The 15922-nt window shown below is 40.9% G+C and overlaps 1 protein-coding gene across 1 annotated transcript in view; it reads left to right on the top strand.

Moving 5' to 3' along the window:
• The window catches only part of SUCLG2 (succinate-CoA ligase GDP-forming subunit beta), a 285301-nt gene that overhangs the window by 138331 nt on the left and 131048 nt on the right, over nucleotides 1-15922 (top strand). The window contains exon 8 of the mRNA XM_056524572.1: nucleotides 15462-15623. Coding sequence (XP_056380547.1) covers nucleotides 15462-15623 — 162 coding nt within the window. The remainder of the gene's footprint in view (nucleotides 1-15461; nucleotides 15624-15922) is intronic.

Raw genomic sequence — 15922 nt, 5'->3', positions numbered from 1 at the left:
GGCCCTTCAAATCCACTTTAAAACTGAACCAGTCCCTGAAAAATTTTTCAGGGAAATTTTGAGAAGAATCGGAAAATTGCAGCTGAACTTTGAAGCCCTCTGATTTCTTCCAAAAGTAAAAACTGTCAACTTTATGATGCCAACATAAAGTAGACGTATTGTATATGTGAATCAATATAAAATGTATTTGGTATGTCTATTTTCCTTACAAGCGGAGAGCTTCAAAGTTAGAAAAAATGCTAAATTTTAAAAAAATGTTATGAAATTTTGGAATTTTTCACCAAGAAATGATGCAAGTATCGACGGAAATTTACCACTGTTAAAGTAGGATATGTCACGTAAAGGCAATCTCTGAATCAAAATCATAAGTAAAAGCATACCAGAGTTATTCATGCTTAAATTGACAGTACTCAGATGTTCAAAAAATGCTCTGGTCCTTAAGGTGAAAATTTCCTCGGTCCTTAAGGGGTTAAAGGGGTACTCAGGTTAGGGAAATTAAATCAACTGGTGCCAAAAAGTTATATAGATTTGTTAATTATTATATTTAAAAATCTCAATTACTTTTCCACTCTATGACCTGGAAGCAAAAAATAATAAAAAAAATATTTTTTGTTTTATAAAGTGCAATGTGTGGTGGAAGCCTTTACTGTGACCTGCTGCAAAACTGAGGATGCTCTGTCTTGCTTCCGGGTCCATAAAATAATTTGTAAAGCCGAATGTTTCAAATTGGACACAAGTGTTTTCCGAGCCAAATGGCCTCATAACGACTCCAATATTGGATTTAAATTCTAAAGTAAAAACCAATAGGTTTTTATCCTTCTTCGATTCGAGGATTACCGCTTATCTGTGTCTGCTATAAACCTGCCAAAAACAGCCCTGCACTCGCTCTATTTTTCAATTTAGGAATTGTAAGTCAATTTTTGCTGTAGTGTAACTTAATAGGAATTTGTACCCGCAGCGTACTGTGCATTAGATCAGATATTTGCACAGTAAGCAGAACACACAGTAAAATAGAACTTTGAAGTTCTTTTTGAAAATAGTATCAGCTCATCTCCTAGAGGGCAGGTGTATAATCTAATTCTAATCTAATAGGGAGAACGCTAATGGCGTGTAAATGGGGGGGGGGGGTGTTATTGTCAGCACCTCTTAAGCTTTCAGGGAGGGCTGAGTCAGATGAAACCTCGTTTGTACACTGCTCAAAAAAATAAAGGGAACACTAAGATAGCACATCCTAGATCTGAATGAAATTTTTTTGACTTTACATAGTTGAGTGTGCTGACAACAAAATCACACACAAATTATCAATGGAAATCAAATTTATCAACCCATGGAGGTCTGGATATGGAGTCACACTCAAAATCAAAGTGGAAAACCACACTACAGACTGATCCAACTTTGATGTCATGTCCTTAAAACAAGTCAAAATGAGGCTCAATAGTGTGTGTTGCCTCCACGTGCCCGTATGACCTCCCTACAACACCTGGGCATGCTCCTGATGAGGTAGTGGATGGTCTCCTGAGGGATGTCCTCCCAGACCTGGACTAAAGCATCCAACATCTCCTTGACAGTCTGTGGTGCAACATGGCGTTGGTGGATGGAGCGAGATATGATGTCCCAGATGTGCTCAATCGGATTCAGGTCTGGAGAACGGGCGGGCCAGTCCATAGCATTAATGTCTTCCTCTTGCAGGAACTGCTGACACACTCTAGCCACATGAGGTCTAGCATGGTCTTGCATTAGGAGGAACCCAGTGCCCAACCGCACCAGCATATGGTCTCTTAAGGGGTCTGAGGATCTCATCTTGGTACCTAATGGCAGTCAGGCTACCTCTGGTAAGCACATGGAGGGCTGTACGGCCCCCCAAAGAAATGCCAGCCCACACCATTACTGACCCACCGCCAAAACCGGTCATGCTGGAGGATGTTGCAGGCAGCAGAACATTCTCCATGACATCTCCAGACTCTGTCACGTCTGTCACTTGTGCTCAGTGTAAACCTGCTTCCATCTGTGAAGAGCACAGGGCGCCAGTGGAGAATTTGCAAATCTTGGTGTTCTCTGGCAAATGCCAAACATCCTGCACTGTGTTGGGCTGTAGGCACAACCCCCAGCTGTGGACGTCAGGCCCTCATACCACCTTCATGGAGTCTGTTTCTGACCGTTTGAGTTGACACATGCACATTTGTGGCCTGCTGGAAGTCATTTTGCAGGGCTCTGGCAGAGCTCCTACTTGCACAAAGGCGGCGGTAGCGGTCCTGCTGCTGGGTTGTTTCCCTCCTACGGCCTCCTCCACATCTCCTGATGTTCTGGCCCATCTCCTGGTAGTGCCGCCATGCTCTGGACACTACGCTGACAGACACAGCAAACCTTCTTGCCACAGCTTGCATTGATGGGCCATCCTGTATGAGCTGCACTACCTGAGCCACTTGTGTGGGTTGTAGACTCTGTCTCATGCTACCACTAGAGTGAAAGCACCGCCAGCATTCAAAAGTGACAAAAACATCAGCCAGGAAGCATAGGAACTGAGAAGTGGTCTGTGGTCACCCCTGCAGAACCACTCCTTTTTATTGCTAATTGCCTAAAATTTCCACCTGGTGTTGGTTCCATTTGCACAACAGCATGTGAAATTGATTGTCAATCAGTGTTGCTTCCTGAGTGGACAGTGTGATTTCACAGAAGTGTCATTGACTTGGAGTTACATTGTTTTGATTAAGTGTTCCCTTTATTTTTTTGAGCAGTGTATTTTGGCCTTGCTGTGGAGAATAGAGAAATATTGCTTTGACTCTAGTCTGGAACATATTTTGGCTGCTTATGACTAAGCAAGGGAGAATAGGCTTTCTAGGCTGGGTAAATCATGACAAGTCATCGTCTCCTTCACATCATGTTGTCAGGCAGAGTTAACATTATGCATGTGTCACCTTCCCTGTACATTCGTATGCGCCTGCAGTCCCAGTGATACGTAGGTGTTAATGTGTTCATCAGATGACATCAGTGGCGCTTGTGGTTCCAGCATCACATGGGACGCGGCTTGTAATAGGCCTTGTCGACAGTTTAATTGAAAAGCTTGCTTTTAGATGACTATGACATTGAATCAACTGTGATTTTTACTGGAATGTGAATAACTGCTCTAGAATGAGAACGGGAATCTGGTTGATTTTGAACGTTTCCTCCAAAAAGATGTTGTAATTTATTGAGTTTTGTCAAGATGATGATCCACTTTTGTCATTTTCCTAGGAAAGCTGAGTAATGACACCCTACAATTCCCCCCAGCGATTGTCACTTAGTGTTTTCTAGAACAGCTGATCTGTCTCCATATGTGGGAGTGGGATATGCATCAGTGCATAATAAGGTAAATTTGCTGTTTGAGTTTGGGAAAAGATATTCATATTGCACTCAGTGTGACTCCCTGCAGTCCTTTTCACTTTATTTAGAAATTTTCAAGAACTGAAAGCAAAATACACAAATATGGGCACAACATGTGACTGTTTCCTAATGCTTGTCTTCCTTAACAAAAGGATCTTGATATTCTATGGTATCCTACTTTTTAAGGGGTCTTTATCTACCCCACCCCCGAACAGTCTAATTAGGTCATCTCAATTTTTTTATCTAGGTGACAGTTGGTGTATTTTTGTTACTTTTTTTTTTATAATTATGTAAACAAAATGTGTTATCCGGTTCAGCCCTTGTCGCTGTGCAAGGAACTTGTGCAAACCACACATGGCTTGAATCAGAACATGGAAGAATGTCCAGCTCAGCAGCTCTTGGTTCAGATTCTTTTAGTCTTAGTCATGTTTCTAGTCGAAACGCATCACTGCTGTCCAAACTATGCAATTGTGTTTTTTTTGGTGAATACTAATAATCATCTTAACCAAGAGCTGCTGGGCTGGACATTCTTTCATGTCCTTTTTTATAATTATATTAAGTTTTAAGAGTACCTGTCACCAAATAAAACTTTATAGTGTTCCTTGTGTAATTGGCAGACACTTACCCCTTCACTTGCTTTTAAAATTATCAACATAAATATGTTTAAAATGTAATAGAAAAAACGTCCACTAGGTGGCTCTGTTCTGTTCCCTGCCACAATTAATACTTTGAATTTGGTCTCCTCACGGCCTGGCAGGAGACCAAACTCAGGAAGTGCACAGAGCCTCGCTGAAAGGTGCACAGAGCCTCGCTGAAAGGTGCACAGAGCCTCGCTGAAAGGTGCACAGAGCCTCGCTGAAAGGTGCACAGAGCCTCGCTGAAAGGCGCACAGAGCCTCGCTGAAAGCTGCACAGAGCCTGAGGTCTTCTATTCATCACAGCACTGCAAGGATGTGAGGGTGGAAATGGTCCCCCAGCAGGCTTCAGTGATGTCATGCCTGCTGGGAGATATGTGAGCAAGTTATGATACAGAGCTTTTTAAAGCTCTGAATTTTTTTTTTTTAAGGGTGGGAGGAGTGTTAGGAGTAGTTAGGGAACATAGCCTGAGTTAGTTTAGAAAGGTTTATTTGGTGACAGGTACTTTTTAGGTATTGTTTGTTGCACTTTACAACACTTTGTACAACCTAAATAATACCACCACACCATGCCATTTAAAAAAAAAAAGAAAGTAGAAATATGGAAAGAAACAGGGTTGCTCCCTTGTGTAAAGTTTAAAGGGGTACTCCGTGCTTAAACATCTTATCCCCTATCCAAAGGATAGGGGATAAGATGCCTGATCGCGGGAGTCCCGCTGCTGGGGACCCCGGTGATCTTGCACAAGGCACCCCGTTTGTAATCAGTCCCCGGAGCGTGTTCGCTCCGGGGGCTGATTACCGGCGACCACAGGGCCGACGACGTGTAACGTCATGCTCCGCCCCTCAATGCAAGCCTATGGGAGGGGGCATGATAGCTGTCACGCCCCCTCCCATAGACTTGCCTTGAGGGGCGGAGCGTGAGGTCACACGGGGGCGGAGGCGGGATGTCACACGCCGCCGGCCCCGTGATCGACAGTAATCAGGCCCGGAGCGAACACTCTCCGGGGAGTGATTACAAACTGGGTGCTGCGTGCAAGATCATGGGGGTCCCCAGCGGCGGGACTCCCGCAATCAGGCATCTTATCCCCTATCCTTTGGATAGGGGATAAGATGTCTAAGCACTGGAGTACCCCTTTAAGGAACCATACCACCATATTAACCTTCTCGGGTTGTGCTTTATACTATAGTAGATGATATAAAGAAACAGTCAAATGAAGGGAGGAACAATGGGAGGGTCCATGTGGCGTGCTCCATAACAATATCTTAATAACCACAGGCGATGCACAGGACAAATCAACTTTATTTGTATGCAACAATAGGACAATGCATTTTGGCATTTACTTGTGCCTTTCTCAGGTACACCAGATAGAACTGTAGTAAATGCATACATGTATGTAGAGGGATAGATAAAATAAGATAGAATGAATAAATAGAAAGCATACATAAGTAAATAAATATATGCATAACTATATGCCTAGGGAAAAAAAGACAAAAAGTGTATAAATCTTGTATAAAAAGATTTTAAATCTTTAAAAAAAAGTGGGGATTTTATATGTATTTACCACAGAAGTCTCTGGTGGACCTATGGAACAAACACGTTAGTGCCAAAGAGTTTTGTCCTATTGTTGCATACAAATAAAGTCCATTTGTTCTGTACATCACCTGTTGTTATTTAGACATTATTATAAAGCAGCGCCTCCTCCTTTAATTTGACTTATCTATCCGCTTCTGAGTGTTGTCTGATTCGGTCTTAGTTCAGCAGTCTTTATTTTGCATACCATAGAGATGCACATAACAAATTGACTTTATATGTATGCAACAATAGGACAACATATTTCAGCACTCCTTGTGCCTTCCTCAGGTCCACCAGATACTGCTATAACAAATACATATACAATCACCACTGTTTTAAGATTTTACCCTTGTTTATGTTTTATCTCTTTCTTTCGTTCAGCCTCTAGCTGACACATTTGGTCACCTTTTATCTGCTATTACTAATTAAGAACCTATGCAACCATATAATCTTATGTATGTATGTGTATATAAAATATATATGTATATATGCCAGCCTTTTTATTTTTATTGTGGTTAATCAGACATTGTTATGCAGCGCTTCTACTGTAAGACCCTCCCTATGTTCCTTCTCCTTCTTCTAAAGAAAGAGTTATAGAAGTACACCCAATCTAAATACAGGAAGAAGAGCTTCATATAAGCTAAACCCAGAGGACTCTTTCAGTCTCAAACCAGTGTTAAGGATTCCTTGAAACTTCTAATAGTAATTTTTTGCTTTGCTTTTGAGCGGGTAATTTCCTTGCCAATTTTGTTAGCCTGTATTATTTTTCTCATCTGCAGAAAAATTTGAGAATACATGAAATCCATAGAGAGATTTTGATAGCTGCTTACTTGAAGCACTAGCAGTCGCTGACCCCCCCCCCCCCCCCTAGTTTAGTTACTACTGAGCGTGTGTGGTCTGTAATAAACCTGTTCCAAGATCCGCTATAATTAAATGTGTTAAATCTACAGCTTTTATGCCATGTATGCCTGTACTCTCAGGCTGTGTCCAGATGGCCATAGTATAGCTATGATGTGGTGTCCATGTTACATTCACAAGACTCAAGACTCCTCAAAGTTTAAGTGACCTGGCTTTTCCCTTTCAAATGTTGTCAATCTCTGACCACCCAATCCTGACCCTTGACTTCCATCTGACTACCATCATGTGCCTTATTTGTTGATGTGCCTCCGCTGCCAATAGGGGACACATCTGATGACTGTGACATAGGAATGTGACAATTCCAAGCTTCCTTTTGGGTGTCCCTGGTGAAGAAAGGGGGTATCCCTTAGACACCATAACTCCAGTTCAGGACAATCGCACTGTACAGTTGTTCTTTTCAAGTTCTGCCGTTCTAACCCATTTACTGTGGTTGCATAGCAGGAAGCCAAAGCACCAAAGAAATGCTTTAAATGTAAATACTCGTACTGGAATCACACACTTCGGCCATTACAGAAGTAGTTTAAAACCAGTTAAAATATCTAATTGTCTGTTAATGGTCAAATAAAAATATCCTTAACAGTTTAATGTTCTTGTACGTATAAGATAGTTGCCATCTGTTCTAAGCTATGTTATTCAGCAGTCCGCATTCACTTGTATAATAGTAAGAGATCAGCTCATTAAAGTTAAGTAACGTGTCTGGCTCGTGATGAAGTTGTTTACTTGTTGGGATTAAATAATGGGTTAATCTTGAGCCGTTGGTCGCTGTTTGGAGAGAGACAAGGCTGTGTTGTTTTGTCGTCTGGAAATATTGCTTTATTAAACTACCGTACTGGATGCTGTGTATACAATGCATTTGCCTAATCCTATAATGCACATATCTGTAAACTGCAGGCAATTACCAATCAATCAGGAGAAACCATGTTGCTGCTTGCAGTGTTCCCCACCCCCCAACCTACTTTAGCAAAGAACAGTTGTTATTGTGGTCCTCCAGAATTACAAAAAGGGGTAGTTTAATGAAATGGAAATTAACTGCAATACCAGACATGACCAAGGGACGAGGATGTTATTTTTTTTTTTTCTGAGGAGGGGGTTAAGGATGTCGTTGTGGGGTTTTGTCTTCAGTTGTTAAAAAGACTACATCAGGATTGTAGTTTTTTTTCTGTGACTGTCTGGAAAATGTTGAATACTTCATCAATATCCCAATTCCAGATGCCCACTTGGCCTCCAAATACCTCCACTTCCACATTTGTTCTGAGACGGGCAAAAACCCGGTGTGTGTGTGTGTGTGTGTGTGTGTGTGTGTGTGTATATATACATACATATACATATATATATATATATATATATATATATATATATATATATATATATATTGTAAAGGGTTTCACTCTGGGATCGTCCTTTGCTGTAGCCAAAGGACACGTTTTTCCACAATAAACCGGCAAACAATGAGTCCTTTCTGCAATTCTGGCTCCTCGCCAGGTTTATTAAATGGGATGCAGGATAAACAAAATATAAAAATAACTCGTAGGCCGTCTAGCCACTCACTACACATGTAGCATGCCCTGACTAATAACTGATGGGCTTTTCCCTGTGAGTTTAAACACAATAAGTCCTGCAGCCTTATAAGACACAGTTCACATTTGAACATAAAGTCCCATTTGTACAGCCACCTGCTATATGTTACAGGAGCCGTGTCTCTCACACCGGGAGTCCACGCTTGTGTCCTCAGCAGCCCTTGCTGTGCCCGCCTGGCACTGGACACAGTGTCTCCCCCCTCTAACAGCCTCTTCTGTCTAGGGGAGAGCCCAGATTATTCTGTTTCTCTTACTTTTAAGGACCCTTCCCCTTTCTGCTGCCTCATTGATTAGTCCACAGGTGGAAATTTCTGCAGGATCAGTGTGGGAAATGCACCCTTTCCTTGCCACACTGTCACAATATATATAATATCTATCTCTCTCTCTATCTCTCTCTAGCTCTCTATCTCTATATATCTCTATCTCTATAAATCTCTATCTACTCTCTCCCTCTCTCTCTATCTCCCTCTCTCTCTATCTCCCTCTCTCTCTCTCTCTATCTCCCTCTCTCTCTCTTTCTCTCTCTCTATCTCCCTCTCTCTCTCTATCTCCCTCTCTCTCTCTATCTCCCTCTCTCTCTATCTCCCTCTCTCTCTCTCTCTCTCTCTCTATCTCTCTATCTCTCTATCTCTCTATCTCTCTATCTCTCTATCTCTCTATCTCTATCTCCCTCTCTCTCTCTCTATCTCCCTCTCTCTCTCTCTATCTCCCTCTCTCTCTCTCTATCTCTCTCTCTCTATCTCCCTCCCTCTCTCTCTATCTCCCTCTCTCTCTCATCTCCCTCCCTCTCTCTCTATCTCCCTCCCTCTCTCTCTATCTCCCTCCCTCTCTCTCTATCTCCCTCTCTCTCTCTCTCTCTCTCTCTCTCTCTCTATCTCCCTCTCTATCTCCCTCTCTCTCTGTATCTCATCTCCCTCCCTCTCTCTCATCTCCCTCCCTCTATATATCTCTATATAATCTCTCTCTCTCTCTCTCTCTCTCTCTATCTATCTATCTATCTATCTATCTATCTATCTATCTATATATATATATATATATATATATAAAACTCAACGTGTGTGTATGTTCCAGCATCACGGCCAAACGGCTAAAGATATTAACATTAAACTTGGCACACATGTTACTTATGTCAACAACAAACATAGGATAGGTGATTTAACCCTTTCCCACCCCGATTTGCCAGGGGCGGGGTTTATGTTTTAAGTCCCATACAAGTCAATGGGAAATATATGTTACTGCATAACTTCCAAACGGGTTGAGATATTTCCATAATACTTGGTCACATGTTACTTATATATCCACTTAAAATATAGGATAGTTAATTTAACCCTTAACCACCCCCATTTTTGAGGGTCAGGGCTTTTGTTTAAAGTCCCTTGCAAATCAATGGGAAATGTATGTTCCCATATAATTTCTGTACGGCTGGAGCTATTTCAATACTTGGTACACATATTACGGGTCGGGATGGGAGGTCGGGATGGGAGGTCGGGATATGACAACAATATATGAGGATTGCATATGAAGTCAAAAGCTTCCTCCTTTGTTTATTTTCCTCCCCAACAAGGATTAGGATAGAAAAACCGGGCTAGTGTGTATATGTGTGTATATATATGTGTATAAAACTCAACGTGTGTATATGTTTCAGCATCACGTCTGAAGATATTAACATGAAACTTGGCACACATGTTACTTATGTCAACAAAAAACATAGGATAGGTGATTTAACACTTACTCACCCCTATTTGCCAGGGTCGGGGTTTTTGTTTGAAGTCCCATACAAGTCTATGGGAAAGAGATATTTCGATAATACTTGGTCACATGTTACTTATATGTCCACTTAATATATAGGATAGTTAATTTAACCCTTAACTACTCCTATGTGTGAGGGTTGTTTTTTTTTAAGTCCCATGCAAATAAATGGGAAATGTATGTTCCCACATAACTTCCATATGGCTGGAGATATTTCAATAATGCCTATATATATATATATATATATATATATATATATATATATATATATATTATTTATATGTCAAATAAAAAGATATGATAGTTAAATTAACCCTTACCTACACCCTAACATAAAAGATGGGTTTTTGTTTCAAGTCCCATGCGAGTATATGGAAATTCCAGTACCTTACTCCACAAGCTCCGCTCTGCATCTCATGGTGAATGTGTCAATCCGGCTTGCAACCAGACCCCATCTCACAAAAATAGGAGGTCGAGATAGGAGGTTAAGATATGGCAAAAATATATGGGGATGGGGTATGAAGTCAAAAGCTTCCTTTTTGATTTTCCTCCCTAACAAGGATAAGGAAGGAAAAAACGGGCAATGCTGGGTACTCAGCTAGTATTACTTTATTTTCCCACAATCCATAAATCCTTCTCTAGTGTACACCTAGCCTTTACCACATATAAATCTCCTTCCCCTAATTTACGGTATGACCTACACACACAGATGCATTTCAGACCATTTCACTCTACTCCTCACGCTTAGACTGGCCCACCGCTCCACTTATGGGTTTGGCAAGTGCACCCTGCTTGGTTGTACACTATGGATGTAGCCTTTGTTCTATCAGATGCTCACAGACCTTCTGGACCAACAATTTGGATAATCATGACCTGCTGATTGGCTGAGACATCTATGGGGAGGGGTCACTAGGGGAGCTTTACTATTTGGGGTCGCAGCTAATAGGAAGGTCCAGAAGGCCAGGTGGAGTACTAGCTTTCAATTGCTGTTCTGTTTAAAGCAACATTTTCTTTTAGGCCCTTCTCCCCAGTCTAACAGAAGTTTGATTACCTTATAGAGAGCGTTGCTTCTCCTTAAGAAAAAATCCACAAAAAAATTCACAAAAATTGCTGGCTAAGGAGATGCTAGTCTTTTGAATTTTGGGAAAAGAATGGCAAACTCCTTGCTCGTTTAGCTGTAGCTGAGTGGCCGTGTGCCATATATAAAGAATACCAATGGTGATGATCTCACTGTTCTGCAGAATATTAATAGAGAGGGAGGGGGCACTAGTGTGAATGTGTGTGTGCTTTCGGTGTCTGTAATAAGGAAGGTAAAAAGCCATCCTATAACAGACATGTTTCCTCAGTCGTATAATTAGATTTGCTTTATATGACTTGGGGAGCTGTCCACAGTTGCATGATCTGCCGGTATAACAAGAGACATGAATGCTTGTATGTTTTTCTGATGGTGCTGTTTTATTGTATTTGCAAAACAAAAAAGAAAGCATTTTAATAAAAAAATAAATACATAGGAGGCAATTGATCACAACCTGTCTAGAGGAAAAGTTGTTGAGTTGCCCATAGCAACCAATCAGATCGCTTCTTTCATTTATGAAAAGGCCTCTGAAAAATGAAAGAAGCGATCTGAATGGTTGCCTTGGGAAACTTAGCAACGTTTCCTCTGGACAGGTTTTGTTAAGTCCCTCCCCCATAGGCTTTTATCTCAAAATAAAAAGTTATGCCCAAAATCCTAATTACTGGCCCAGTCTAGCCATGTGCTAATCTACACCCACAGATTTTTTTTCCAGTCAAAGAGGTGGACACCAATAAGGAACTTTATGGACCCCATTATTAGTTGGGTCCATCATGCGAACAGTCCGTCACCGCTTTGAAGTTTATCCTTTGCAGGTATGCATAGAGCAGTGTTGGGTTTTCCTAAAGGAAATCTGTCATAGTGTCACCTGCACTAACCTATTGGTATAAGCTTGTAGTGTTGGTGACCATTATGAAAATGATACTGACCATTCCCTGAACTGTGCTTTTTGTTCCAGTGATATAATTTTTTTATTCTAATGAGTAGCTTGGTGCACAGGGGCATTCTCAAGCCCCCTCTGCACAGTGACATCGTCCTCAGTCTTCATATGAAGCGCTTCCTTCCCCCTACAGCCATCTTCTTGGCAGTGGAATCTCTCAAGCGAAGAGAAGTTAAGCTTCTTGCCAGCTCCACATGTGGAGGAAGGGGGTTTATGCTGCAGAGTGGAGCTCCATTCTGCAGCATAGGAGGCTGCACAGGGGGGATAAATCACTGCATGTGAAGAGTGAAGACTGATGTCACTAGCATGGGAAAAAGAAGTAAATCACTTTAACATTTCCTGATCTGTGCTTTTGTTCAAGGGGTTATCCAGGAAAAAACTTTTTTTTATATATCAGCTGCCTCCAGAAAGGTAAACAGATTTGTAAATTACTTCTATTAAAAAAAATCTTAATCCTTTCAGTACTTATGAGCTGTTTCAGTTGAGTTGTTCTTTTCTGTCTAAGCACTCTCTGATGACACGTGTCTCGGGAACCGCCCAGTTTAGCAGCAAATCCCCATAGCAAACCTCTTCTACTCTGTGCAGTTCCCAAGACAAGCAGAGATGTCAGCAGAGAGCACTGTTGCCAAACAGAAAACAACAACTAAACTTCGGCAGCTGATAATTATTGAAAGAATTAAGATTTTTTAATAGAAGTAATTTACAAATCTGTTTAACTTTCTGGAGCCAGTTGATATATAAAAAAAGTTTTTCCTGGATAACCCCTTTAAGTATATTTTCATCAGTGTCACCCGCACTACAAGCCTGTACCACAAGGTGATACTGATGAAAGATTCCCTTTAAATTTTTATTAAAGATCTCCAGCTTTGTGTTTAGGTCTAGGTGATCAATGTTTACGGCTTTTGGGCTGTATTATAAAACCTCCTCTCTACGCCTGAGCTTAAGTTATTGGTAGTGCTATGTTGAGTGTTGTTGGATTAATTTCTTCATATAAGATGGGTCGTGTAACAGAAGTGATGTTCATAGCTCAGACAAGTAGCATCAGATTCAGACACTGTAATATTGCCATATAGGATTCCGTCACTCTCCCTGTTCTTTTAATATACTGATAAATTCTACAAAAACTCTCTCTTCTTGTGTTTACCCTCACAGGACTGTCTTCAGATATGGATAAAATACAGTGCTCATTACAGATATTAAAGCGTTACTCTGGATTTTTTTTTTTTCAAGGCAACTGTTGCTAAAAAGTTAAACAGATTTGTAAATTACTTCTATTTGATAATCTTAATCCTTCCAGTACTTATGTACCTTCATGATTAAAGTGCTGATGATGATACACTGAAGCAATGAGCAGATACACTGAAGCAATGTGCGAGTCGCCACGCCTGCATAGTGTACTCGCACACATGGCGGCCGCTCCCCCTGCTCCATGAGCTAGGCAGAGAGCAGCTACGATGTGTGAGTATACTGCACATGTGTGCTGTGACTCACACTTCGCAGTGTGTCTGCTCGTAGCTGTGTATTGCCGCTCCAAGCAGGCACATGTAAAGCCATCATGCAGGGGTCCTTCAGCGGCGGATCCGCAGCGTAAAATACATATGAACATAGCCTAACAGAGGATTACACGCAGTCTATGCAGGGTAGGTCAGGGAACAGAACTTCTATGCCACTGATCATTCACTGGCTGCACTTAGATAGGAATTGGAGCAAGTTTAGTATGATAAAATACTGCCCTCTTCAATCTCTGTTAACTCCGAGGATTCATGGGAGAGCCATATTTGAGATTTTTTTTTACTATTTACCTCTTTTGCATTGTATAAGGAAGAAGAAAACTGGGCCTATAGTGCAAATACATTCTTATGGATTGGTTATTTGAGCTTTGTTCACAACAATTTACATTGGAGTTCTGTTTAGATTTTATGTTATCTGTCCTATTGAAACTAAGCTATAGGGTGCAGCTGTCCTTACAAAATGACTCCCTGGCTTATGTAGACAGTCTAGGCTGGAATGAGAAAGCCCTTACAAATGCACAGTTCTTTGGACTGCAAGAAGTGTCACACAACCTTATCTATTCAGGAATAGTAAAATGTTTATCTGAGCAGTTAGGGGCATATAAGTTATCACTTCTTTTTTTAGCCCCTTTATTACCAACTGATCTGCATTTTGTCTGGTAAAAATCGCTCTTGCCAGTGATACCCTCAACAGCCTATTAGAGTGTATCATCTACGATGTGGCCTTGGCAGGTTATACACACATTGAATGATGTGAATTTCACTACCAGCCAATAAACCTGCTTAGAAATGCACTTTATTTTTTTATATATATATATTTCTTGGTTTATTTAGTCTTTATTAAAAAGATTGTTATATATATATTTATATAATTGACCTAGTAGTTTTCGCTCTCTGTTGCCATCCAATGCCATGTTAGAGCACAACCGCTGGATGGAGTCTATAGGTCTATGGTGTGAGCACAACTATCTGCTGTGTACATTTAACCTCCATTCATACTTTTGTCCAGGATAAGAAAAACCTGACAGCTTTATTGATACAAATTTCACACTTTTCCATGGGTTTTGTTTGGTATTGCAGCACAGTTCCATTCACTTTGGTAGGGCGAAGTTGTACTACCTGTTTTGTAAACAAATAATGTAGAACAGGAAGCTTGGGATGTGACCTTGAAAACCTGTTTTCATCAATAATTACTGGTTTAAATGCATAGCTCAGGTAAAAAGTATTGTAATTATGGCGTGAGTGTGGTGTGGGAGGAAAAAGGCTATGTTCACCTACCACAACCCCCTCCAGCTGCAGGACTAACACTCCCGGTCTCTGTTTGTCATACGTTCTTCCTGGTGATGCCTCGTGGCTGCAAGAAGTGTCCACTCAGCCCGTCAGTGAGTAGGGCAGGACAGTTTTGCGACCAGTGATTGACTGAGCACGACAGTTCCAGCAGGGACAACGTGTTACCAGGAAGATAATCTGGTGAGTGGGGACCAGGAGCATCAATGCAGTAGGTTTCGGTAGATGAGCATAGCTTTTTTTTTTTTTTTCCTCCCCTCCATCCCTTCGCTATATACACGTGCACACACACGCACACATATGTGTGTGTGTGTGTGATTTTATTGTTTTCTTCTCCCCAAACACAGGACAGTCCTGATGGATCAATTAGTGCATAGACACTAATAGCCTCATATGGATATCACAAAAGGCACAAAGAGAACTTGTCTTAATTCAGCTTTTTCTTCTATTGTTACCCTGTTATCTCTGTTGTCCCATTGTCATCTCCTTACTGTTTTCGCTGTGGAAATCTCGGAACGAAATGCCTTCCATTATGATTGATCAAACAGCTCGCACTCAATAAACCTAATTAGCGGCACAAACTAATAATGCCTTAAAACAATTGGAAGTAATTGTTCTATCTTAATTGTTTTCTTTTGCTAAATGTGCTCATCCATCCACCATTCTGCTTTTGATAGATAAAACAAATGTTTGTGTCATTGTTACGTAGAAAGGTCCATTTTATATGGTTTTGAATTGTGGTTTCTAATCTTCTAAGCTTAACGAAGAATTGCATTGGCATCAGGTAACTTTATGTTCTTTCTGAATACATTCTTCTCTTCTCCCATTCTTTATCACTAGTCGTGTGCTTTGATGCAAAAATTAACTTTGACGACAATGCGGAATTTAGACAAAAGGAGATTTTTGCAATGGATGACACGTCGGAAACCGATCCCATTGAGAGCGAGGCTGCAAAGTTCGACTTAAAGTACATCGGTATGGATGGGAACATCGCATGCTTTGGTAAGAACAGAGGCATTGTAACAGATCTTTTGTATCAGCTAACTGTTCATTTAACACAGCTTTTATTTAACCAGTTTGCTGTGAACAATAGGATCCTCGTGTTTGTATTGTTCTCGTGCCTGGTTTTGACTAACAATGATGTCTGTGCATGTCGGCGTGGATGCTGATGAGTTGGTATTTTAATTTATGACGAGCATTTCAAGAACTTTACATCCTATTGTATGGATAAAATATATATTTTACAGTTTTTTTTATTATGATACTGGAGTAACTTTGGATATGCATTCCATTATTTGTCA

The sequence above is a fragment of the Hyla sarda genome, chromosome 6 (assembly GCF_029499605.1).
Source record: "Hyla sarda isolate aHylSar1 chromosome 6, aHylSar1.hap1, whole genome shotgun sequence".
NCBI classification, from domain to species: domain Eukaryota; kingdom Metazoa; phylum Chordata; class Amphibia; order Anura; family Hylidae; genus Hyla; species Hyla sarda.
The sequence above is the reverse complement of the archived record's forward strand: the minus strand, read 5'-3'. Positions and strand labels throughout refer to the sequence as shown.